The sequence below is a fragment of the Elephas maximus genome, chromosome 4 (genome assembly GCF_024166365.1).
Source record: "Elephas maximus indicus isolate mEleMax1 chromosome 4, mEleMax1 primary haplotype, whole genome shotgun sequence".
NCBI lineage: Eukaryota > Metazoa > Chordata > Mammalia > Proboscidea > Elephantidae > Elephas > Elephas maximus.
In genome coordinates, this window is record NC_064822.1 from 187867530 (window position 1) to 187893726 (window position 26197).

The following is a 26197-nucleotide window of genomic DNA, read 5'->3' on the forward strand; positions in this document are numbered from 1 at the left end:
TTCACACCTGCCTGGGGGACACCTCATCTCCTAAGGCTAAGGTGCTTCCTGGCACCTTGACAGGGCAGGTGCTCCTATCTGGACACTAGGGAGGCTCCCGTATGTGTCACCCTTCATATCTGCCCACAGGGAAGGGTGGCAGCAAGAAGGGACAAAGAGAATGACATTAATTGCCCGGTGTGCAGAAAAGTTTATATTCATCTCGTTTTTCCCCGTGAGACCCTGCACATCAATCACTTGTCTAAGGTCTTCAATACACTCCCCTCATCTACTGCCCACATACAGGGTGGCGAGATGAAGCCAGGCAAGAAGGCCTGTAATGATTGGCTGTTGGGCATTTTATCCATGGTCAACCTGGTAAGAGCAGGAAGATGTGAGACCCAGAAGATTAATGCAGCCTTTGGTTGTAACAACAGAGGTAGCAGCCCTAGAATGGAGGAGGGGATTTTTGCACAGATGATGGATGGATGGGTGGATGGATGAATGATGAATGATGGAGTGGATGAATGAGCAGACAATGGATGGATGAATGGATGATGGCTGGGTGGATAATGGAGGGACGATGGATGGATGGATGTAGGGCTAGTTCTGGCTCCCCCATCCTGACTCTGTAGCTCTGGCTCCTCCATCCTGACTCCCACCTGCAAGAAAGCAGGGCCAACTGGAGAATATTTCAGAGAAGGATAATCAGGATTGAGGTGGGGCGTGTAAAAAGCATACCTGCTAGGGACAGTTGGAGGAAAAGTTCGGAGTAAAGGAGGGATCCGGGGAGACAGAAGTCAGTTGGTATGAAAGAGGTAGGCTGTCTAAGGATAGAGAAATTGATTGATAAATGCATCTGATCCATCCATACGTATATCCCTCCACCCATCGTCCATCCATCCGTCCGTCGTTCGGTCCGTCTGTCCGTATCTGGCCATCCATCCACGCATCCATCATCTGTCCATCCATCATCTGTCCATCCATCATCTGTCTATCCATCCATGCATCCATTATCCATCCATCCACCCATCGTCCATCCATCTGTCCGTCGGTTGGCCCGTCCATCCATATCTGGCCATCCATCCATTCATCCTTCCACCCATCATCCATCCATCCACCCATCGTCCATCCATCCGTCCGTAGGTCGGTCCGTTCGTCCGTATCTGGCCATCCATCGTCTGTACATCCATCCACCCGTCCATCCATCATCTGTCTATCCATCCACGCATCCATTATCCATCCATCCAGCCATCCGCTGAGAGGTGAGTAGCATGAAGGTGCAGAGTGCTGGCTCAGGATGGGGGAGATAAGGCCAAGCCACAGGGTCTCTTAAATGTCCACCATCCTCTGTGGTTGTCGATCACTTTGTTATTGGTTTACATAACGTTAGGCACTCTCTCTGAGCCTCAGTTTTTCCAGGTGTGAAATGGGGATAGTAATACGTGTCTGTGAAGGTTATGTCCAGTTGGTGAGTTTCAGACAGACAAACCTTCAGCTCAGAGGGGGCAGGCATGGAAGGTTTCTGAATTCACAAATGGATGTGCTCCTGCCTCCAAGCCATGTGGCACCCATCTGTTTGGGTGAGCCTAGGGAATATTTGAGCGTGTCGAACCAGCATGTTGTGGTTCTTGCCCCCCTGCCTGGCTTTATGTACAAAATTCAGTCCCAGTCCCCCATCCACCCTTCCCTGGGAGGAAAGAAGCCTCAGTTCCCCTCCTCTGCAGAGGTGGGAGGCCTGGGAGGAGCCAACAGCTTCCTGCAGGCCTTCCCCCACCCTGAGTAGTAGGGAGCTGCAAAGAGAAATGAAACTGTAAGTTAGAGTAATTTGCTAATTTGCTTAAGTAACACCCCCAGTCAGCAATGTGACATAAACACAGGCGCGTGGTCTGCAGCTCTCCAGCCCGGGTGGTGTGAAGCAGGACGGATGGGTGATGTGAAGTGGAAGCCGTAATGTATCACAGCCCGAGGCAGTTGGAGTAACCACCCTCCCACCCCAGCCCTGTGGGCTGCTGCCTCCCCGCTGAAGACTCGCAAGGTGGGCGGTACTGCTCCCATTTTATATGCATGGAGAGGGGCTCCATGAGGAGTCCCACAATGACTCCATGATCTGGTGGCCTTGCTAGGGTCTGAGTCGCTGACCCAGAGGGGTGGGGCCTGCTGGATTTGTTACCCACTGTCCCACTGGCTCTGGGACCTGGCCAGGGCTCCTAACCTCTGAGCCTTGTTTTCCTTGGCTACCCAGCAACGATAATAAAGCGTAGCTTGGAGATTTTGCAGGGATTTGAGATCCCAGCCCTTGACCCATGGTGGCTGACCTGACGATGGGGTCCAGGACATGACAGACATCACTGCCATGTCCTCTGTGACACTCCCCAGCTGTGTGGGCCCGTGCAGACTTCTTCCCTCCCCACCAGCAGCCTGAACACCGGTATTGAGGGGCTCTCCTTCCCCTGTGGGCAGCTCCCTTGGCCAGGCTTCTGCTGGGCTCTGTTCAGCTGGGGGAGGAAGCAGACTGCTCAGTTCCCCTGGGCCAGGCCTGGTGGGCTGGACTGTGATGAGAAACACAGGGTGTGCGAGGCAGGGAGGCAGAGAGGGCCTGGGGAGCTTATCCCCAGGGCCTGATTAGAAGCACCCCAGAGCAAGGGGGCAGGTCTGCTCCCTCCTTGTCTCCAGGGATTTCAGCAGGCAGGTCACAAACCAAAATGCCTGCAGGGGCTGGGCAGTACCGTAACATGAGTGCCATGGGCTGGGTATGAGACAGTAGGGACAGGTGGTGACTGGGGCAAACTGCACATTTGAATCCTGTCTCGGGGGCACAGATACTCAACACTCCCTGACTGGGCCAGGATTGCAAGATTTTAAAACTTAATTATTTGCTTCTAGAAACAGAAAGAATGGAGTTTTATGGGAATCTCCCAAATTTCTAATGCTGGCAACAGATTCAAATTAAAAAAAAAAAAATGCGCCAAACCAAATACGTCTGTGGGCAGGTCCAGCCTGCAGGTGTTTTGTTTGCAAACTGTGGCGCAGGGAAGCTGATGTGTTTTTGAACATCAAACGTCATCGTACCATTTCCATTTATTATCTTCCGTCATTCCGGAACAGTTTCGTGAGGTGGGCATTGCTGTTCCCATTTTATGGGTGAGGCAATCAAGGCACAAGGAGGTAAGTTGCACGACTGGTTTGTGGCAGAATGTAGGCTGTCACAGCTAGGTCCCACACTTGTAGCCTTTGTCTGGCTTCCTGAAGGTGACCACCACCACAGGAGAAAGAGCACTGTTTCCTCAAACCTGCACAGAAGTGTGGGTGGTTGTCTTAGTCATCTAGAGCTGCTGTAACACAAATACCACAGGTGGATGGCTTTAACAAAGAGAAATTTATTCTCTCACGGTCTAGAAGGCTAGAAGTCCAAATTCAGGGCGTCAGTTCCAGGGGAAGGCTTTCTCTCTCTTTTGGCTCTGGAGGAAGGTCCTTGTCCTCAATCTTCCCCTGGTCGAGGAGCTTCTCAGGTGCAGGGACCCCAGGTCCAAAGAAGGTGCTGTGCTCCCAGTGCTGCTTTCTTGGTGGTATGAGGTCCCCCTGTCTCTCTGCCGGCTTCTATCTTTTATATCTCAAGAGATTGCCTCAAGACAATCCAATCCTGTAGGTTGAGTCCTGCCTTACTAACAGAACTGCCGCCCATCCTCCCTCATTAACATCATAGAGGCAGGATTTACAACATATAAGAAAATCACACAATACCCGGAATCATGGCCCAGCCCAATTGATACACACATTTATTAAAAAAAGTCAATCCATGAGGGTGGTGGTGAGTCGAGGGTGAGCAGATTGCCATTTTCTGCCTGTTTTTTGCTAACCTTCTCTCTCACCTCTAGGATGGGAATCAGGCGGGCGTCCAGCAGTCATTTGCTGGGGCCACAGAGCGCAGCGTCAGAATGGGCAGGTCTCAGCAGGGAGCTGCGGAGAAGTTTTAATTGGGTTCAGGAGCTTCCATTTCATTACAGTTAACAACAACAAAAAAAAACCAAACCCAGTGCCGTCGAGTCGATTCCGACTCATAGCGACCCTACAGGACAGAGTAGAATTGCCCCACAGAGTTTCCAAGGAGCGCCTGGTGGATTTGAACTGCCGAACCCTTTGGTTAGCAGCCGTAGCACTTAACCACTACACCACCAAGGTTTCCTCGTTACAATTAGACTATAATAATATTGTAGTTACGGCTGCTAACTGAAAGGTCAGTGGTTCGAACCCACCAGCCGCTCTGCGAGAGAAAGATGTGGCAGTCTGCTTCTGTAGAGCTTTAAAGCCTTAGAAACCCCACGAGGCAGTTCTACTCTGTTCTGTAGGGTCTCCATGAGTCGGAATCGACTTGATGGCAGCGGGTTTGGGTTTGGTTTTGTAGTTACAGTACATGGGTCTTATTGTACCACACGACTGAAAGTGTAAGGCCTTCTCTGGAGCTTACTTGTGGGCTGGGTAGGCGAGCTTCCTCCTGGAACGCTCGGGGAACCGAGTCTGGCTGCACGGCCATCACGTCTGTTCCAGTGCTGTGGGCTTCAGTGTCCAGTAAGGCAGACAATTGTCAGAATTTGGAGCAGAGATGTTTCTGGCCTGTTGGTGGGACGCTTGCACGTGGTGGAGGTTGGGTTTCAACAGGCCGAAGGGCCCTGCTGCCCCTGGACTGTTGTATCGTCCCGCAGGCTGAGTGCCGGCTGTTCCCCTAGGGGGATGAGGGGCTCAGGGAACCCTCGGGGAGGGGCTGAGGGAGCCCGTGGGGCAGAGAGGGCCTCAGCGGGCATGCACACCTTATCAGGGAGGCTAGGTGGCTGGCCCAGGCTCAAACAGCTGAGAGGTGACAGAGCCAGGATTTGGACCCTGGTCAGCTGGCTCCAAAGCCGGCGCTTTGCCCTGAGTGTGACCTTGTGGGGGTCACGTCCCAAGGACAGAGAACATGCATCGTGCAGCGCGAACCTCTGCTGGCTCAGGGGAGGCCCATCGTCTCTCTATCTTCCTTCTCTGTGCGACCTGGAGTGCGAAGGTCGAGGACCCTGAGAGGGCTCCCTTACACGCCACTCCTCAAGGCCCGTCTGCTGCACTAAGAGCGTGGCACAGCGTCCTGAGGCAGGGCTCTGTGTCCCTGCCTGTCGAGGGGCACTTTCCTGGGCCCCCCAGGAGATCAGTGGAGCCCATGGGAAGCACCTGGGGCCAAGGGCTGGCCTTGACCAGCTTGGCCCCCTCCAGGCCATGTGTCCTCTTACATGTCACAGCCCAACACTCTGGGAGTCAGTTTCTACATCCCCATGATGGGCTGATAATGGAGCCTGGCTCAGTGCCTTGTACGTAGTGGGGGTCCATGTGTGCACACTCTGGGGCCCTCTGGGATCGTTCTAAAGGTTAGTGTCTCTTACACCAGCTCCTTCCACTCTCAGAGGTCAAGTCACTTAGCTGCTGCATTAAGTTGTCGTCGTTACTTATTTGTGGGATGGCTGTGGGTGTCCCCATTGCAGCCCTGAGGCCCCTGCTCCAGGCTGGGCATTGCGTTGGCACCCAGAGGTGCCTCAGAAGACAGGCCTGGCAGTCTGCTTCCAACAGGTCACAGCCTTGAAAACCCTACGAAGCAGTTCTGCTCTGCGCTCGTGGGGCCTCCATGAGTCAGAATCGACTTGACGACAGCTAACAACAACGAAGGGGTGGTGGAGCCCCCTGAAGGACAGACCTCCACCTCACTTTTCCCCAGATAATCCACTCACTATAAAATGAGCAGGAAATACATTTTCATTGTGTGGTGCCTCTGAGATTTGGGGGTTTTGTTTCAGCAGTTAGCGGGCAGTACCCTGACTAATAAGGAAGGCCTACCAGATGGCTGAGCTGGATCTTAAAGCCAGCTGAGGATGGCGGGAAGGGTGAGCCAGGCAGAGGGCATGTCCGTGGGGAAGGGGCCAGGAGAAAGGCTGGGGTCTTTTGGCTTACTTCGACGTTGTGATTTGTATCTAAACCAGGCGCCCAGGTGCCATCGGGACTGTCTCCGTGCCCATGGAGCCCAGCAGCTGAGGCTGGTGGGAGGTAGGGAGTCCTGAACCTGGGTCCGGGATCAGTCTGGCTCTTGGGTGGGGTGGGGGACTGGGGCCGAGGGGCTGTGGGCCCTACCGGTGGCTGACCAGGAACCCAGCTCACACTGGATTACCAGGAGGCACCTGCTGGGGGCCCTGCAAGGTAGGCCCCCCCACCCCTGAGAAAGGCAGGACAGAAGGTCTGGCTTTGAAGGATTTGTCTAGGAGTTTGCAGAAAGCACAGCTAGGATGATGTGATTGCCCAGACACATTGTCGTGTTGGTTCTGTTTAGACTTGACTTTCATTTTGAACGACATGGAGGTGGGCGTGATGCTGTGCGTGGGGTCCCCAAAGGTTCTGAGTGGGTTCTGCGAAGAGCTTGCAATTCCTTTGGGGACATGGAGATTCCAGACACCAGTGGCTGGGGCAGTGAGGCTGGTGACAACCAGGGCTGGAGGCTCCGGGCAAGGTCTTGTGCCAGTGGCGACTGACAGGACACAGGAAACTGAGGCCAGGCCTGGGGTGTCTGCAGCTCACAAGCTGCTTACCCTGCCCGCCCACCCACCCCTCTCACTGGTCTGGTCGCAGGGCCGTTGGCTGTCTGGGCCGGGCAGGCAGGGCTGTGGGGACTGTGACCGGGCTGTTGCCTCCGGTGATCTGAGGGCTCTGGAGTGGGGACAGCTGGGGCAGCCACCTCCCCCACCCCCGGCCACACCATGGCTCCTGGAAGGGCCACCAGCGGTCCGCTGCGTGTCTGTCTGTCCGCCCCTGCAGGCAACCTACCCTACGAGTACAAGATTGTGATCGCTGGCAACCACGAGCTGACCTTTGACCAGGAGTTCATGGCCGACCTCATCAAGCAGGACTTCTATTACTTCCCATCCGTGTCGAAGCTGAAACCTGAGAACTACGAGAACGTGCAGTCACTGCTGACCAACTGTATCTACCTGCAGGACTCGGAGGTCACCGTGCGCGGCTTCCGGGTCTATGGCTCCCCATGGTGAGTGCTGAGGAGGCTGGGGGGGAGAAGGAGTGGGGGTCTGGATAGGGGAACTGGAACGAGTCTCGGTTCTCCCCCGATCCTCCACGTGACCCTCAGCAGGTCACTGTGGCTCTCTGTGCCTCAGCTTCCCTGTATCTAAAAGGAGAATAGTGACATCGGCCTTACCCTCTGTGCTGTGTGCTGTCTCATGTACAGACAGGCATGATTATTATCCCCATTTTACAGATGAGGAAGCTGAGGTGCAGAAATGATGAGGACCTTACTGAAGGTCACATGACTAGGAAGGGCAGAGCCGGCATTCAAACCTATGCAGCCTGGTTCCAGAACCCCTGCTTTCAACCATCAGTCCGTAGTGCTGGGATCTTTCCCCATTGCTCACCTCCTTGCAAAAAACAAAAAAAGGCCCGTAGGTGGGGGATGAAGTTTGCTCAGCGTGGCGAGGAAAGGCAGTTGGAATTGCATGGAAGGCCAGATGTCTGGTTTACTGCATGTGAACCACAGCTGTTTAAAAACAAACACAGCCAAGCCCTTATTCCCTGCTGGGGGCACAGGAATCTGGCCTCATCTCCAAGCTCACCTGGCTGGGTAGGGCCAGGCGTGAGGAGGGTCATTGCTGCTCTGTGTGACGGGCAGGTGCCCCAGAGCCCCGGGCAGCAGAAGGACCCCGTGGTGCAGTCTTGTCTGAAGAAAGTCCGTAGGATGCGTGGCCTGGGGCTGGAGGGGCATTTGGGTGGAGGGGAACAGTGTGTGCAAAGGCCTGGAGGCATGGCCTGTCCCTGGCCAGCCGGGGGCCACCTGGGGGCCTGGGGACGGGTGCAAGACTCCTGCTTGGGTGAGGGACGTTACTCTGCAGTGGCTCCGGGCCTCCTTCCAGTGCAAGGCCGCCAGCCTGAGGGCCACAGGGTCACCTCACGGTATCCACTGCTGGTGTCATTCTTATCTGGTGTTTCCTGCCCCTGTGTCTCCCACTGGGCTGGTGAGGTGGGTGCCCGAGAGAGTGGAGAGGGATCGGCAGACCTGTGGCTTGTGTGCTGAGCTGACGGGCAACTCCAGGCTTGCCCAGACATGCTCAGCTTGGGAATGTCAGGGCCATGGTGCTGGGTGCTCATCCAGGCCACAAACGTGAACACCGTGCTCTGCTGTCCCAGAACCATGGCAGATCATCCGTCCGTGCGTTCATTCATTCATTAATTCGACAAGGGGCACCTGTTCTGCTAAATGAAGTGTACTTAGCACAATGCCTGGCACATAGTAGGTGCCTAATAAATATTGTCATTTTCCCCCTTGCCATATAATTTTGAGTCCCATAATAAATGTTACTTGTAATCCACCAACCAGAGATAGTGACAGTTAACTATTTGGTATTTTTTCTGCGAATTTTTTCTGTCAGCCTAGCTGTTCATCCATGGTGTTCCCTTTCTCTCACTCTCTCTCTACCTATCTGTTGTCCGTCCGTCCGTCCGTCCGTCCACCCCCCACCCCCTACCCCCACCCCCCTACCCCCCACCCCCCACCCACCTACCTACCCATCCATTCATCCATCTTTATGTTTATCTACCTATCTATCCATCCATCTCTCCATCTATCTATCATCCATCTGTCTTTTTATCTGTCTATCCATCCATCATCTATCTTTCTGTCTGTCCATCCATCCATCCACCTACCCACCCATCCACCCACCATCCATCCTAAAACTAAGCTAAGGCTGGCTACATATATGAAGTTTTACATCCTGTTTTGGAAACTAATATTTGCACCATGAGCATTTCCTAAACACTGAGCATTATCACCCAAAAAGAAGTGCCAATTTAATGGCTGAAAACAGCATCTTATTGCCCACCTATCCTCTCACACAATGGTGTGTGTTTTATTAAAATGTGCACTGAAGTGCACAGATCCTATTCACATATCTGTGAATTTTCATAAATGAAATAGAACGTGAGCAACACCCTGAAAGATTCCCCCTTGCGCCTTCCCAGTCACCACCCTCTGCCCAGGACGACTGCCATCTTGACTTCTCACAGCGTAGGCCGTTTGCCTGTTTCTGTCGTTTCCGCAATGGAATCCTCCAGCGTCACCTCTCTGGGGCTGCCTCCTCTCAGGCAGTGCTGTTTGTGAGATTCGGTCAAGGTGTTGTGTGTAGAATACTTCGTTATTTCCCCTTGTATGCATGCAGTACATAGCTGCCCTTGAGTCAGTTTCGACTGATGGCGACCCCATGTGTGTCAGAGAATAGTGCTCCACAGGGTTTTCAGTGGCAGTTTTTCCCAAAAGGAGGTAGTCAGGCCTTTCTTCCGAGGTACCTCTGGGTGGATTCAACCTGCCAACCTTTTGGTTAGCAGCTGAGTACTTAACTGTTGCTGCCACCCGGGTATCCTCCATTGTATGAATATACCACGAATTATTTGGTCATTCAGCCGTTAAGAATCGTGCTGCTAGGATGGGCGCTGCTGTGAACGTTTTCGTACATGTCTGTTGGTGGCTGGCTCTGTTGGGCGTATACTCAGGGGTGGAATTGCTGGATTGTGGTGTAGGGGTGTACCTAGCATTAACTGATGGTGCGTAACAGTTTTGCCAAGAGGCTGTGACAGTGACCATGGTCACCAGCCATGTATGAGAGCTGTATCTTATTGTTTTAATTTTTAATTCCCCGACTAGTAGTGCTGTTCAGTATTTTTTTCAATTGGACATTTGTTTTTCTTCCATTTGTAAATTATTTGTTTATGCCTGTTGGCCATTTTTTCCTTTTGGGGAATTAATATTTTTTAGAGTTAACTTAGGACCATTTTATATCAAAACAATATAAACTGTTGCCATGGTTGTTACGAGTATGTTTTCATAGTTTCTCATTTTTCTTTTAGATTTGTTTTTTTTTTCTCCCAATTGGGGCATTATAAATTCTTAGACAGTAAAATTGCTCCACCTTTTCCTTTGTGATTTTGTCTTATGCTTTTATGCAAGGAGCCATCTCCATCTTGCGATGGATCATACATTCCTCCTGAGTTTTTGTTGTAAGTAGTGGGCTTTTATTTATGAATTTCTAGACCAAGATATGAGATAAGAATCTAAGTTAATGGCTAATTTTTCTGACATCCTTTGTGAGTAATCCATTTTTTTCTATATGGTTTTGTGATGATTTCTTTATCTTCCAATGAAACTTTTATGCATTATCATTTATACATGTTATCATTTATTATCTCTCTATTCCTGTATGTCCTTATGATAGCTTTATATTATGTTTCAATATGTGATACTGTAAAAATCCCTCCATTCTCCTTTTTCAAAAACTACTTAGCTAGTATTGCATCTGTATTCTTCTAGAACTTTAGATTTACTTTGTTAATTTCTCCCAAAACCTTGTTGGAATTTTAATTAACATTGTAATAAAACTGTACATAAAGGTTTAAAAAAATTCAATATCTTCACAGTAACTCAGTCTTTCCATCTGGGAGAATGACACAACCCCTATTTGTTCAAACTTTATTTTTATTTTTCAGTTAAGTTTTGCTTATCCTTTAATAAATACTTCCAGGTAATTTGTTTTAAACAAAACCCAAACCCATTGCCATTGAGTCGATTCTGACTCATAGCGACCCTATAGGTCAGAGTAGAACTGCCCCATAGAGTTTCCCAGGAGCACCTGGTGGATTTGAACTGCCGACCTTTTGGTTAGCAGCTGTAGCACTTAACCACTACGCCATCAGGTACCTTTTCAGCAACTTGCAATTGGATTTTATTTTTAACTTGATATGAGTCTTCGTAATTTAATAGTGGCACTTGTTGCATTGTTGTTTATTGTCATAATTGATATGTTTAGTTTTTTCTCATTTCTTGTTATATGCTCTGTATATCTTTAGTTTTTCTCTTGTGCTATACAGATTATATTTGTTTTTTATTTGGGTAATTTGGAAGGCATACATTGTCTTTCAGGTTCTACATGTCACGGCTTTTCAATCTGTCAAAAATATTCTTCAGCTTACGTTTATCTGATTATAAAAGTAAAAACTTAAACGGTGTATTTTAATTCTTCCCTATTTAAAATAAGGGATTTAATTTAGCCCAATTTCACTATTCTCTTTTATTTCTTGACTTTTTAAAATAATTTTTATTGTGCTTTAAGTGAAAGTTTACAAATCAAGTCAGTCTCTCACACAAAAACCCATATATACCTTGTTACACACTCCCAATTACTCCCCCTAATGAGACAGCCCGCTCTCTCCCTCCGCTCTCTGTTTTCGTGTCCATTTCGCCAGCTTCTAACCCCCTCCACCTTCTCATCTCCTCTCCAGGCAGGGAGATGCCAACATAGTCTCAAGTGTCCACCTGATCCAAGAAGCTCAGTCCTTACCAGCATCCCTCTCCAACCCATTGTCCAGTCCAATCCATGTCTGAAGAGTTGGCTTCGGGAATGGTTCCTGTCCTGGGCCAACAGAAGGTCTGGGGGCCATGTCAACCAAGGTCCTTCTAGTGTCAGTCAGACCATTAAGTCTGGTCTTTTTATGAGAATTTGGGGTCTGCATCCCACTGCTGTCCTCCTCTCTCAGGGGTTCTCTGTTGTGTTCCCTGTCAGGGCAGTCATCGGTTGTAGCCGGGCACCATCTAGTTCTTCTGGTCTGAGGATGTTGTGGTCTCTGATTCATGTGGCCCTTTCTGTCCCTTGGGCTCGTAATTGCCTTGTGTCCTTGGTGTTTGACTTTTTTTAAAACTATAATCTTAGACCTTTGACCCCAGATTATTATTTAATAACAATGGTAATTATTTTCATATAAGAATGAACAAATCTGTCTTGAAAGAAACACAGCCAGAATGCTCCTTAGAAGCAAGGATGGTGAGACTTCATCTCACGTACTTTGAACATGTCAGGAGTGACCAGTCCCTGGAGAGGGACATCATGGTTGCTAAAGTAGAGGGTCAGTGAAAGAGATGGAAGACCCTCAACGAGATGGATTGACACAGTGGCTGCGACAGTGGGCTCAAACATAACAACGATTGTGAGGATGGTACACGACCGGGTGGTGTTTATTGTTCTATTGTACATGGGGTCACTATGAGTCAGAACTGACTGGACGGCTCCTAACAGCAACTGCCTTATCAAGGCAGTTCTCCAGGGACTGGTCCCTCCTGATGAGATGTCCCGAGCACGTTGGACAAAGTCTGTCCATCCTTGCTTCCAAGGAGCATTCTGGCTGTACTTTTTTTTTTTTCCACTGAGGTGTAATTTCCATGCCTGTGTAGATTTTAATTCTGCTATTGTGTGATTAGCTTCCTTGTGACACTTCCCTGACTCCTATTTCATCCACGCATCTTTTCATTTCATCCTGTTTTCTGCTTATGACTGTGTGTAGTTTCATATGAGTGCCTGAGCAAAGATAGAAGGTAATGACAGCAAAACACTTAGGAAACGTACTCTGACCTAGCCACTGTGCCAAGAAGGCCATGAACATCAACTCATTGAATTGTCACATCAGCCCTGTGAGGTAGGTCCCATTTTACAGATGAGGAAGTGAGGGCAGAAAAGCTGAGGAACCTAGTACAGTTATATGGCTAATGCTGAGAGCCGCCCAACAGTTGTCTGGCATTGTTCTGTGATTGCATTCATTCATTCATTTACTTAAGACAAGACTTACCAGGTGCCTTCCGTGTGCCCTGGTGCCACAGCGGTTAAGCATTTGGCTGGTAACCAAAAGGGTGGCAATTCAAATCCACCCATCTGCTCCTTGGAAACCCTATGGGGCAGTTCTACTCTGTCCTATAGGGTCAGTATGAGTCAGAATTGACTTGATGGCGGTGGGTTTGGTTTGGTGTTTCTGTGTGCCAGGCATTGTTCGCACGCCAGGGATAAGCAGTGATCATTTTCAGCGGTCTGCCCCCTTCTGGGAGTCCCTGGGTGATGCAGACGGTTAAGCCCTTGGCTAGTAACTGAGAAGTTGATGGTCTGGATGCACCCAGAAATACCCTGAAAGAAAGGCCTGATGATCTACTTCTGGAAGGTCACAGCCCCGAAAACCCTGTGGGGTGGTACTACTCAGCATACACGGGGCCGCCATGAGTTGAAATCAACTCCACAGCAATGAGTTTGGTTTGGGATTTTTAGCCCCCTCTGAGCCTTCAAGCTCTGGCCCCTGTCCTTTGTGTGGCGTGTGTTTCCATAGCGCTGTGCTCGCCCCTTGCAGGGTAGCTGGGCAGCCCCTGCTTACTGCCCACTCGGGGCTGGGCAGAACCCTCTCTGAGCCACAGCTGGGTGCCCATCAATGTGCTGTGTGCCCACCTCACGCCTCAGTTTCTGGCATACGTTCATCAAAGACCGCCCACCCCCAGGCTCTCTGTCGACAGGTTGACTGCCAGTTTTTGATTTTTATGTTCGTAGGAATTCTTTTTTTTTTTTTTTTTTTTAACGTCTCCAAAAGTATTTTGATAGGGAACTGGGAAAGGCTGCAGCAGGCTCTGCTCACCAGGTCACACTTGAAGCTGGAACCTGCGTCCTACGTTTACTTGTTGACGTGGAGGGAAACCCACTTCCAACTGCACGTATGTTCTGTACGTGCGGTAGTGGCGGTTCAGTGGTAAAATTCTCGCCTTTCAGGCAGGAGACCCAGGTTCTATTCCCGGCCAATGCACCTCGAGCACGGCCACCACCCGTCTGTCGCTGAACAGGTTTCGGTGGAGATTCCAGATGAAGACGAACCAGGAGGTAGACCTGGCAATCACCCACGAAAACCTTATGTATCACGGGGACGGCGCAGGATCAGGCAGGTTTCGTTTCGTTGCGCGCGGGGGCAGCATGAGTGGGGGGCCGACTCGACGGCAGATCACGACAACGCCAGATGACAAATAAGATCTGAGGTTATGTCTACGACCCAGGTGCCCGGGAATGAGGAGTCATTTAACTTGGGGTGTGCCGTACCACAAAATGTTTCTTCTGTATTCTGCACTCTGGCTGACACCCCACAAAATATTCCACTCCATGAACTACGGCTGTATTCAGCAGCCCCCTGGAATTAGCGATCTGTTCCTAGTTCTGCAGGAAAAATGATTTCTATTCTGGTGACTGGGGAGTCTCTAGGACAGACGTCAGCATTGACAGGCTTAGGGACTAAGATTTTACCTGGAAGAAGTGCAGGAAGGAGTGACTTCTGAAGGTGAAGAAGGCTGTTGGGAACGTTTCTGAGTGGTGATTTTGGTTAGAAGGCGCAACGCCGGGGATAGAATCCAGGGTTCTCCTTGTCTTGTGACATTGGGCTTTCCTATCCTTGAAATTCATGCTTTGACCTAGACTCACATCTGCTGAGCAGCTACTCAGTGTCTTGTGTCAGACGCTGGACTCTGCTTTCCCAGAACTGTGATGTCACTTTCTCTTTGGAATTGTTCTGTGGCCAAGGTATCGTAGTTGCTGTCGTGTGCTGTCGAGTTGATTCCGACTCATAGCAACCCTGTAGGACAGAGTAGAACTGCCCCTAGGGCTTCCTAGGCTCTAATCTTTACAGGAGGAGATTGCCAGGTCTTTCTCCCTTGAAGCTGCTGGGTGGGTTCCGACTACCAAACCGCTGTGCTGCCAGGGCTCCTTACTTCAGGGCTCACCAGCTGTTATATCAGCTCCCATGGCTGATGTAACAAACTACCACAAACTCAGCAGCTTGAAGCTGCGTACAGGTAGTATCCTACGGTCCTGGTGGTCAGACGTCAGCCTCAGCGTCACTGGGCTAAGTCAGGGTGTCGGCAGACTGCTTCCTTCTGGAGGCTCCAGGAAGAGCCCGTTTCCTTGCCTTTCCCAATTTCTGGAGCTGCATTTCCCGCCTTTCTTGGCTTGGGGTTGCTTTCTCCATCTTCCAAGCCAACAGCACGGCACCTTCAGGTCTCTCTCTGCTTCCTTCGTCTCATCTCCGTCTTCTGCTGTAGTATCATCTCCCTCTGGCTCCGTCTTGTAAGGAGCCTTGTGATTACATTTAAGGCTCACGGATAATCCAGGATAATCTCTTCATCCTTATCTTAATTGCGTTGCAGGTAAGGTAACATAATTCACCGGTTCCAGGGATTAAACCAATACCACCAGCGGCTGTCAGGTCGACTCCAACTCCTGGTGACCCCGCGTGTGTCAGAGTAGAACTGTGCTCCATAGTTTTCAATGACCGATTTTTCAGAAGTAGATTGCCAGGCCTTCCTTCTGTGAGATGCCTTGGGGTGGACTCAGACTTCCAATCTTTCAGTGAATAGTCAAGCACCCAGGAACTCCTGACAGGGATCAGGACCTAGATACCTTTGGGGACCATTCTTCAATTGACCACGTCTTATGAGTGGGGCCCTTTGCTTATTTAAACCACCTGTGGGGTCCCAGTGAATTTAGTGCTTGGCTGTGAACCGAAAGGTCTGTGGTTTGAACCTACCAGCTGCTCCGCCGGACAAAGATGGGGCAGTCTGCTTCTGTAAAGGTGACAGCCTTGAAAACCCTATGGGGCAGTTCCACTCTGTCCTGTAGGGTGGTTATGTGTCGCAATCGATGACAACGGGTTTTTGGTTTGTGGGGTCTCTGTAGGTGTTTGCGTTGGTGCCTATGATCTATACCACCTGCGTATGGGGAAGGTGGAGGAGGGGCCGTTCCTGTGCAAAGTCTGGAGGCCCGATGCACATGGTGTGTTCAGGGCATTCTGCTGTGTGGGAAGGGATGTGGAGGGGGTGAGGCAGGAAGGGAGAGCAGAGGTCAGCTGCAGGAGGCCTTGAATGCCAAGGGCTGGATGGCAGTCCTCTCCATTGTACCATGCAGGCCGAGAGTGGGCCTTTTTCTTCTAGTGTGTTCGTATGTTGTTGTTGTTAGTTGCCATCAAGTTGGCTCTGACTTGTGGTGACCTGACATAGAATGAAACATCGTCTGGTCCTGTGCCATCTTCATGACTGTGGTATGTTTGACCATTGTTGTGGTCATTGTGTCAACCCATTCCATTGAGGGCCCCCATTGCCTCCGGTGATGACCTGTCCAAAGTAGGCAGATTGAAGACTTAGATAGTATTCTGTGATCCCTAGGGTTTTCATTGCCTAATTTTTGGAAGTAGATTGCCAGGCCTTTCTTCCTTGTCTTAGTCTGGAAGCTCCCCTGAAACCTGTCTACTACGGGTGACCCTGCTGGGATTTGAAATACTGGTGGTTTATAGCTTTTGGCATCATGGAGCCCTGGTGGCACAGTGGTTAAGAGCTACAGTAAACTATGGCTGCTAACCAAAAAGGTCAACAGTTCCAGTCTATCAGCTGCTCCATGGAAACCCTATGGGCAGTTCTACTCAGTCCTATAAGGTCCCCGTGAGTCGGAATCGACTCGATGACGATGGGCTTGGTTTTTGGTTTGGTGGTATAGCTTCCAGCATCGTGGTAAAACGCATGCCACCGCAGCATCGCAAAGTGACACTCGGGTGGCGGTAGCTTCCTGCCAGCTTCCCTGGTTTCTCTTAGGCTCCATCTCGGGCTGGGAGCAGGTGGTGGGAGGCCAGCCCTGGGCCATTTGCTGGGTGAGTTTCACTGCATTTGCAACTGGTGTGAGCTAATTCCCTGCACCTGCCTCCCTTCCACGGGAGAGCTGATCCCGAGCAGTTCAGCAGGCCCAGCTGCCACCCTCCCTTCTGAGACCCGTGTGCCGGGGAAGTGGGTGCCCCGGGAGCCGCAGCCACAGCTGTGCTTGGGCAGTTAGGCGGTGAGGGAAGGGCCACTCGGATTTGGGCCCCACCACTTTTTAGCTGTGTGACTTTGGGCATATGACTTAACCTCTCTGACCCCTCTGTATAACCAAAAAAAAAAAAAAAAAAATCTAACCCATTCCATTGAATTGATTCTGACTCATAGCGACCCTATAGGACGGAGTAGAGCTACCCCATAGGGTTTCCAAGGAGTGGCTGGTGGATTCAAACTGCCAACCTTTTGGTAGCAGCTGAGCTCTTAGCCACTGTGTTAATAGTGGGAAATAATTCCAGTTACCAGCTGCCGTTGAGTTAACTCAGACTCCTGGAGCACCCATGTGTGTCGGAGTAGAACTGTGCTCTGTAGGGTTTTCATTGGCGGATTGTTCTGGAAGGAGCTCGCCAGGCCTAGTACTGTGTCTGGCTCATCATAATAAATATTTGTTGAATGGATGGGTGGATGGGTAGGTGGATAGATGGATGACTGGACAGATGTATGGATGGATGGGTGGATGAGCGGACAGACATATGGATGGATGGGTGGGTGGGTGCCAGGCTGTGACACTACAGTTGAAATTCAGGTGTGGCCTGGACTTCCTGTGTCTGAGTCTTTCCGCGGCCTCCTCCCAGGCCCCCCACCTCCTCCCACCACCACCTTGCAGGATGGTTCCCTCCTCCCCTGTGCTGCTCACTCCTGCCTAGCACCCTCCTCATCTCCTGCCACCCTCCCCGTCCTCCACCACCCTCCTTATCCCCTGCAACCCAACCTGTCCCCTGCCACCCTCCCCATCCCCGCTCCACCCTCCCTGTCCTCCCCTACCACCCTCCCCTTCCCCCCTCCACCCACCCCATCACCCCCAGGCTGAGGACCAAGCACCCCTTTTCTCTGTCCCCTGGAACGAGCGCCCCCTCCATCACCACCAGCAGAGACTTGGTCACATGACCCCTGTCCGGTTGGACAAGGAGGGGACGAAAGTCTCACTGGGGCGACGTTTGCACTGCCACCCTCTCAGATAGGCAGGGGAGGTGGCTTCACCGTCAGGAGCAGGCTGGCCCTGAGCCTTTGCAGAGAGCGGCTTAGAGGAAGGGGGCGGGAACCACTGCAGAGGAAGGGGCAGAACTCAGCTGTTACACAGCCTAAGTGTTAAAAAAAAAAAAAAAAAACCCGTATACATACCGTATTCATTTATGGGTTTTGGATGCATTTTTTGTTCTCATTTAACTGAAAACGGCCCTGATTTAAAAAAAAAAAAAAAGTGAGGGAGGGAGCGGAATTGGCACACAGCTAGTCCATCTGGTCTAATTACTTCTGGTATTTTGAAAGAAGGAATCTAAACCTGCTGAGACGTTAAACTTTGAGAAGGGGCTGCGGGGCCAGCCTGGGCGTCTAGCTTGGAGGCCTGGCTGGCTGCCTTGGGGCAGGAATGGGCTTTGAGGCTGGGCAGGGGTCAGGGCTGCCCTACAGGCCTCTCTGGGAGCCAGGAGCCTCGAGGACTGTGCAGGCCACGGGCAGCAGTGGTTCAGTGGTAGAACTCTCCCCTTCTGTGCAGAGACCCGGGTTTGATCCCCGGCAATGCCCCTCGTGCGTAGCCACTGTCTGTCAGTGGAGGCTCGTGTGTTGCCGTGATGCTGAACAGGTTTCAGCGGAGCTGCCAGACTAAGGCAGACTAGGAAGAGAGGCCTGGCGACCTACTTCTGAAAATCAGCGAATGAAAACTACGGGTCACAATCGGCTGGTCCACAGCCCATCATGGGGACGACACAGGACCGGGCAGTATTTTATCCCAGCCGTTGGGCCGGGGTCGCCGTGAGTCGGGAGTGACTCCACAGTAGCTAACGGCAGCGTGCAGGCCGGACTCGGAGACATCCTGCTGGGTGGGTCCCAGCCGAGTGACCTTGGCCGAGTGTCTGCCTCCCAGAATCTTGGTTGTCTGTGAAATGACAGCGGGGACGGCCCCTTCCTAGGGCTGTCCTTGGGATTCAAGGTGATGGTGTGTGTGAATTGCTTGGCGCACAGTAGGCATTCAGTGCATGGTAGCCGTCCACCTCATCCCCCAAACCTCTCCAGCTGTTGCCTATGGCCGCCCAGGGTGGGGGACTGGGACTGTGGCCGCCCAGGGTGGGGGACTGGGACTGTGGCCGCCCAGGGTGGGGGACTGGGACTGTGGCCGCCCAGGGTGGGGGACTGGGACTGTGGCCGCCCAGGGTGGGGGACTGGGACTGTGGCCGCCCAGGGTGGGGGACTGGGACTGTGGCCGCCCAGGGTGGGGGACTGGGACTGTGGCCGCCCAGGGTGGGGGACTGGGACTGTGGCCGCCCAGGGTGGGGGACTGGGACTGTGGCCGCCCAGGGTGGGGGACTGGGACTGTGACCGCCCAGGGTAGGGGACTGGGAAGATAAAGCTCGTGTGTATATAGCCCAGAGCTGCCTGGCACGGTTGCCCTCGGGAGGTGTGGGGCCAGGGGCTCCGCGAGGCTGGAGGTGGAGTCCAGCATTAACCTCCACCCCTTCCTTTAGTGCACACAGGGTGGGCTGGGGTGGGAGGTGGGGACTGAACAACCTGGGGTTCCGTCAACCTGTGCCCCTGAGAGTGGTGCAAATGATTAAGCACTTGACTACTAGCCAGAAGGTTGATAGTTCAAGTTCACCCAGAAGTACCTTGGAAGAAAGGCCTGGCAATCTACTTCCCAAAAAATCAGCCATTGAAAACCCTATAGAGTCTAGTTCTACTCTGACACACATGGGGGCCCCATGGGTTGGCGTGGACTCAGCTGGTGCCCTGGAGGAGCTCAGTCTACTTGTTACGTGATGTCATTGTCATAGCTGTCCTGGTTCAGAGCAGTTCAGTGAGGGCTAGACTATTGTCCCCATTTTATGGATGAGGAGACTGAGATTCAGGAAGGGAAGCGACTTGCTTAGGGTTCCACAGTTGTCAAGGAGTAGAGCTGGCACTGGCTGGATGGAAGGATGGTGGCCCCGCATGGGACTGGGTTCTGAGAGATGCTAAAATGCTTCTTTTTTAAACTTCATAAAAACTGAACACCAAATTCATTGCTGTCGAGTTGATTCTAACTTATAGCAACCCTATAGGACAGAGTAGAACTGCCCCTAGGGTTTTGGAGGCTGTAATCTTTATGGGGAAACCCTGGTGGTGTAGTGGTTAACTGCTACGGCTAACCCAAAGGTCAGCAGTTCAAATCCACCAGCCGCTCCTTGGAAACTCTATGGGGCAGTTCTACTCTGACTATAGGGTCACTATGAGTTGGAATCAACTCGACAGCAACAGGTTTGGTTTTGGTTTTTTGGGATCTTCATGGGGTGGGCTTGAACCTCTGACCTTTTGATTAGCAACCAAGTGCTTAACTGCTGTACCACCAGGGCTCCTCTTCAACTTTATAAGAAAAAAAGAATTGAGGATGATATCATGAGTCCTAGCTCTCTGCTTGCCTCTCAATTGCCTGTCTCCAGAATGTGGTCCAGGTCTTGGGCGTGCAGTGCAGGGTGGGGATTCCTATCTGGCATGGCACGGGCACCTGGCTACGCCCACAGTATAGTGATCGCCAGCCTGGCCAGATGCGGCTCCATCTTTTTTGCCCCCCAAACCCGGCCATGCTCCACCCTCTCCAGGAAGTCCCCCATCTTCCACCCAGTTTGAACTGCCGCCCCTCCACTGTACTCTCAGCACTCAATCCTTTCTCCTGGCTCTGCATGTGGAACCAGCAGGCCTGGGACTCTATGCCACGCGTCTGACCCAGAGTCCTTTGCTCTTTCTCTTGAGAAAATCTTTTCTAAAGCATTTATCTTAGAGTCTCTCCCCAGTGATTCTGAAGTTCTGGGGTGTCGTTTGGAATTGCAGCCTTGTGTCTGGCAAAGCGTGATCTGGGGGAGGCCCTTGTAACCTGGTTTGGGGTGTCTCCCTCCAGAGCAGATGGTGTCTGCCTGCCTGTGGGTGTGACCAGCCAGGGACTGCTTGAAGTTAATTTCTGGGCTCTGGGCTTCCTGGACCACGCAGGTTACTGGCCTGAGGATGGACCCCAGTTAGAGGCTCAGAGGGGTGTTTTCCTCCCTCTGGGGGAGGCAGCCAGTGGGGGCCTTCTCTTGCCCACTCTTTCTCTGAAGCCCTTTGGGGGACTGGCCTCATGGAGGACAGGTCACTGTTATCTCCCTCATTAACTTGCTGCACAGCCTTCTCTCTTGCTGCTCCAAGGCCATTAAACCCATGTCCCCTGGGTCAGGGGAGGCCCCTGCCCCCGTCCCCCACACCTGCAGCCCCAGCTGCACACTGCTTTTCTTTTTCCTCCTAGTTTTTGGCACTTGGGGCTTTCCCCTGCTTGTCGCCATCCAGCTGGGCACCTGCCATGGTGCTCGTTACACTTTATCCTGCCTTTCTAGGTGGGTGTAGCGTGGGGCACCAGCCTCCCTGGCTTGTTCAGGCCAGTGAGGCAAAGACTCTTTCTCCCCTTGAATACCTGAGCCCTTGTGGTTAAGCATTCAGCTGCTAACCAGAAGGTCTGCAGTTCGAATCCTTCCGTTCCTTGGAAGCCCTGTAGAGCAGTTCTACTCTGTCCTATAGGGTTGCTATGAGTCAGAATTGACTCCACGGCAACGGGTTTGTGTTTTTGGTCTTGGTTGCATTCAGCAAGCCAGTACCATCCGTAATGAACCCATTTAATCAGCCTGGTGACAGGCCAAGGCAGGCTGACTTTCACCCCATTTCACAGAATAGTAAAGGAGGCTCGGGTGGGTGCATGACTGGCCCACCCAGGATCTCAGGCCTAGAAGAGCTGTGCCAGGTTCTGGCCCTGTGCATCGGCGGGTCTGCTCCTGGAGCAGCCGGCCTTGGCCAGTCTTGACCAGCCTGGTATAGGCTGTGCTCATGGCCTTCCGTGGTGGGCTGCAGAACCCAGAAAGGGCCAGGTCTGGGTTCCTGTCCCCTTCAGTGCCGTCCTCTCCCTGAGCCTTGGCTCTGTGCCTGTGAAAGGGGTCCCTTCTCCCCTCACAGGGCCATGGCCAGGGTGAAAGGAAGTGAGGACTAGGCGGTGACTGGTCTGGGCATACAGGGACCCCAGTGGCCTCCTGCTTCCCTCCCCTCCCCCAGCCTTGAGTCCATATTTGGTCAGGGGTCGCCTGTCTGTCCAAGGGTGGCTGTGAGGCCTCACCTGGCCTCGGCTCCTCCTTGGGTGATGGCGGAAGTCCTGGGTGCAGCAGGAGGGGCTGGGGGCATCCGGCTTCAGGCCACAGGTCAAAGGGCTCCTGGACCTGGTTCCCCTGGGACCTCCAGATTCTTGTCATTCCACACCTCATGTACTACAGCCAGGTGAAGAATTTTGGTGGAGGGAAAGAAATTCCTCACAGACATTGGCAGGAGCTGCCCTACACTCACACACACACACACACACACACACACACACACACACACATTTTCTGTCTCACATACACACAGGTGCATACGTTTTTAGTCTCACATACATGCACACACACACACACACACCAGCCACAGGCATGCACACTCTCATGCACACGCGTCAACACACACAAGAGTGCACTTTCCTCTCTGTATCTCCCTCTCACGCGTCCAGGTAGACTTGATTTCACATGGTGGTTTTCTTCTTCGTAGGAGACCCCTCAGCACAGGCACGCACACGTGCTACGGGAGATTAATGTTTGAAACCAGTCATCTGCCTTCTCCAGCCTCAGGAGTCCCAGCGAAACAAAAGATGCATGATTCCACACATCAGAAGGGTGGGGGAAATTGATTAGGAATGACAAAGGACCCCATTTTTCGGTTCCACTTATCTTGCCGCTGACTTGCCATAAGTGGTTATATGCTGGGCAAGGTGTGTGACTGACAGTCCTCGGGGACGTGTCATGGCACTCTGGGCAGCCCTGCCGCCATGACAGCCAGCGGGGTCCCCAGGGGCAGTTAGTTGGTGTGGAGCTGGCCCCTGCCGCAGCGTCCCCTCAGCCCACCAGCCGGGAGTTCCTGGAGGGCAGGTGGACGGCTCTGGGTCCTGGCCTGGGGCCACAAGAAGCGGGGGCAAGGCACCTCTCTTTGTCAGAGTTGGAGGTTGACGATAGAGCTGGGGACTAAGATGTCCCCAGGTAGACAACCTGGGGTGAGGAGCCAGCACCACAGTCCTCGCTTAGTCAGGGATTGACTCGCCCTGGGAACCAGGCACTGTGTCGCTTACTTCTCTGAACCTCAATTTCCCCTGCCTCAGAATGGAAGTCAGCCACCCAGGGTACTAGGAGTGCCCGGGAGGGATTGGGGCCAGTGACAGGTGTCACCTCACCTAAGACGCTCTCAGTATTGACTGTCTCTGAGAGAACCGAGTGCCCCCGAGAAGCCTGGCCTGTTTCGGGGGGCAGGTGCTGGGGTGGGGAGAACAGATAGGCTAGGGGTCTGGATGGAGCATGTTGCCTGGACTCAGGAGAGGGATGGGGACGGGACCTGGTCACACTCGTTGGGTGCTCAGAGGATGCTGTTTTAAGGGGGGTGCTATGTGGCTAAAGCAGGTCACTCTCCCCTCTGAGCTTCAGCTTTCATTCCTGTAGAATGGGGGACACCTTCAATTCTGGCCCCCAGTCAGTTCTCTGTAAGGCTCAGATCGCCTCTTCCCCCAAAGGGCTTTCATGGGAACTCAGGGCAGCTACCCTGGCACTCGGCACCTCCCTGGGCCCTCACCAGGAGAATGGGCTGCCTAGGGAGGCAGGGAGTGGCCCCCAGGGGCAGCGAGCCTTCCAGGGGGTTGGCATGTGGGGGGCGGGGTAGGTGTGTGTGAGCATACCGTGAGGCATCATCTGTGAAATGGGCGCATAATTCCACTGGGGAGGCTCACGGAGGGTCACGAGCTTAAGGGGCGAAGTGCAGAGCCCAGCCTGGCCCCAGCAGACGGTGAGTGTTACTGATTGTTCTTGTTGGTGTAGCTCCTGGGGCTCCGTGACCGCCAGGGCTCTGGGGCGGGGCTCCTATGGGAGGGTGCAGGGGGAGAGGGCTAAGGCTTAGTTCCTCCCACCTGCCTGTCCAGCAGAGCACCTATTCCTTCATTCCGTCTTTCATTCATTCTTTCTTCATTAATTCATGTACACCTTGAGCAAAGCCTCCCTGAAGAGAGGCATCAGCACATAAGGTGTGGGGCTTCAGGGATTAAGAGACAGATTCAACCTGGACCTGCCCTCAGGGAGCTAACACAGGCACTCAGAGCAGGGAGGGGTTGCCTGTGCTTGGGGCATGGTGGTGATCAGGGAAGCTTCCTAGAAGAGGCGGCCTTTGAGCTGGGCCTAAGGAATCATGGGACACGGACTGGGATGGGAACTGGGGAAGTTGGGAGAGTGCGAGCCAGAACCTGGAGGTGAGGGAAGGCCGGCTGCCTTCGGGAAACAGAAGGTGGATCCTTGTGGCTGACTGTTGGTAGGCTCAGCAGGAAATCTGAGCAGGGTGGTCCAAAAGGTGGGCTGGGGCAGAACCTAAGGCCCTGCCTGCCAGGTCTGGGCTCTGGGCTTGTCCTGGAGGCGGGGGTGGGGGTGGGGTGGAGCAAAGGAGGCGGGGTACTGGGAGCCAGGGGTGCCCTTTCCCCCTCTGCCCAGCTAGGCTCTGAGTGGGCCTGGCAGGCCAGGAACTGGACTGGGACATGGCAGGGACCATTCGGAAGCAGCTTGGGGGTGAGGCAAGAGGTGGGCAGTGAGGAGGGGGAGCCATGGCTTCTTGTCTGCAGGCAGCAGGCTTGTGGCTTTTGGACAGAGGGTCCTGTTTTTGTCGACCACCAGCCAGGACACAGACACTGGCCTCTCTGTGTGCCATTTCCTGTCTCTAACACAGGGCCTCCCCTACAGTTCAGTCCTGAGGCTAAGCGGCCAGCAGGGAAAGTGGGGCTTGCAGAGGACGGTGGTCTTATTTCCACAATTCTGGGATGGGAGCAAGGAGCCAGGCTGGGAGTCGGAGTTCCAGCTTGGAGCCCCGACTGTGTCACTTCATCACCAAGGGACCTTGGATGAGTCCCTCAGTTTCTGCATCTGTAAAATGGGGCAATGAGAGCAGCTGGTTCCTGGGGTGGGTGTGAGAGTGGGGTGGGAGTGAGCGTTGCCTGCAGTGGTTTGTGGAGAGCTTTCAGAGCTGGGCCTGTGGGGGTGGGCAAGTGCTGATGTCCCACCCCAGGGAGACTTCCCTGTCCCTGTCCTCTTTGCTTTCCAGGTGTCATACTGTGTGTGACCCGGCTGCACTGCTAGGCTCAGTTCCACCCATGGACCCCCAGGTCTCCCGGCATCCCCAGGAAATGCTGGGTAGCCAAGGGTGGCCATGCCCCAGGCTGATTAAATGAGCCCTGAGTATACGTGCCTGCTCAGGGGCTATGAGCCTACCTGCCTTACCTGGGGAGGCAGAAAAACCAGAGATAGGTAGGCTCCACTTCAGTCATTTTTATGGACTAGGATCCCCCCCCCTGCTGTTAGGGAATCTGAAATTCACACTTCCGGGGAAAATCGTCTTAATGATTGGCCAGGAGGAGGTCATTTGTATTGGCTAAGCGGGCTTAATTAGACAGGATCTGAAGGTTACCAAAAGCGCACCAAAAAGCTGTTAAGGGGTTAACCTCTGAGAGATTACATTGTATTCAGCGCTCTGTTAAAGTTTGAATTAATTTTTCCCATGGGTTTGTTCACATTCTAATTTTCAACTAAATGAGACATCTGTTTCAGAAAAGGAAAATTTGCTCTGGTTGCCATGGCAACTATCATTCTGTAAGAAAATTATTCCAATCGTTACTTGAGAGCAGAAAGACAGAAACTCAGGACGTAAAGCCGCCTCCCGTGGCTGAACCGGGGTTGTGATTCAGCGCCCTTCCTGGGGCCTCTGATGGGCCCTGGACAGTGGGGTGGGCAGTTGGGCCAGCCCCCGGGGGTGATAAGGCTGGGCCCAGGCACTGGGTTGCTTTGGAAACGGGTACCAGCACCTGTGGCCTCCAGCACCGTGTCTTGGGCATTCATGGCCTCCAACTTTACCTCCGGGTGGGGGCCCTGAGGGGTGCACTGGGTGGAGCTCCTTCCACAGCAGCCCACCCCAGTGGAAGCGCGTGCCGGGCCGCCTTGGGTTTCAGCCTCCTCCCCCCAGGGAACGGGTGGGGATCCGCAGGGAGCCACCGGTTACGGTGATGACATCCATTTCCCAGGTCATGCTGGGCGTGGAGGGGCCCATTTCTTTACCAATGACAGGCTGGGAGGTTCAGGGAGGCCGGCACTTCCTTCTCGTGGCCTCTTTCTGTAGCAGAGATGTGGGTAGTTGTTTACATGAACTTTGACTGGAGGGGCCAGGGGTTGTCCAGGCCAGTCATAGGCGTCTGGGAAGGGGGCTCACTCTGAAGAGTCTGTCCCCATTGCTCCCAGCCCCTGTCCCCTCCTGCCCTGCCTTTGAGAGCCTCCCTCCCCCACCGCCCCCAGCCAGCAGGCTGTCCTGGAAATGTCCCTCCGGGTGCTTCTGTGCCTGACTTGACTCTTCCCACCCCCTAGC

General features: G+C 52.8%; 1 protein-coding gene across 3 annotated transcripts in view; it reads left to right on the forward strand.

Moving 5' to 3' along the window:
• Positions 1-26197, forward strand: part of MPPED1 (metallophosphoesterase domain containing 1) — a 96027-nt gene that overhangs the window by 58276 nt on the left and 11554 nt on the right. For all 3 annotated transcript variants that reach the window (XM_049884606.1, XM_049884603.1, XM_049884605.1), the window contains one exon: positions 6808-7033. In XM_049884606.1, coding sequence (XP_049740563.1) covers positions 6808-7033 — 226 coding nt within the window. The remainder of the gene's footprint in view (positions 1-6807; positions 7034-26197) is intronic.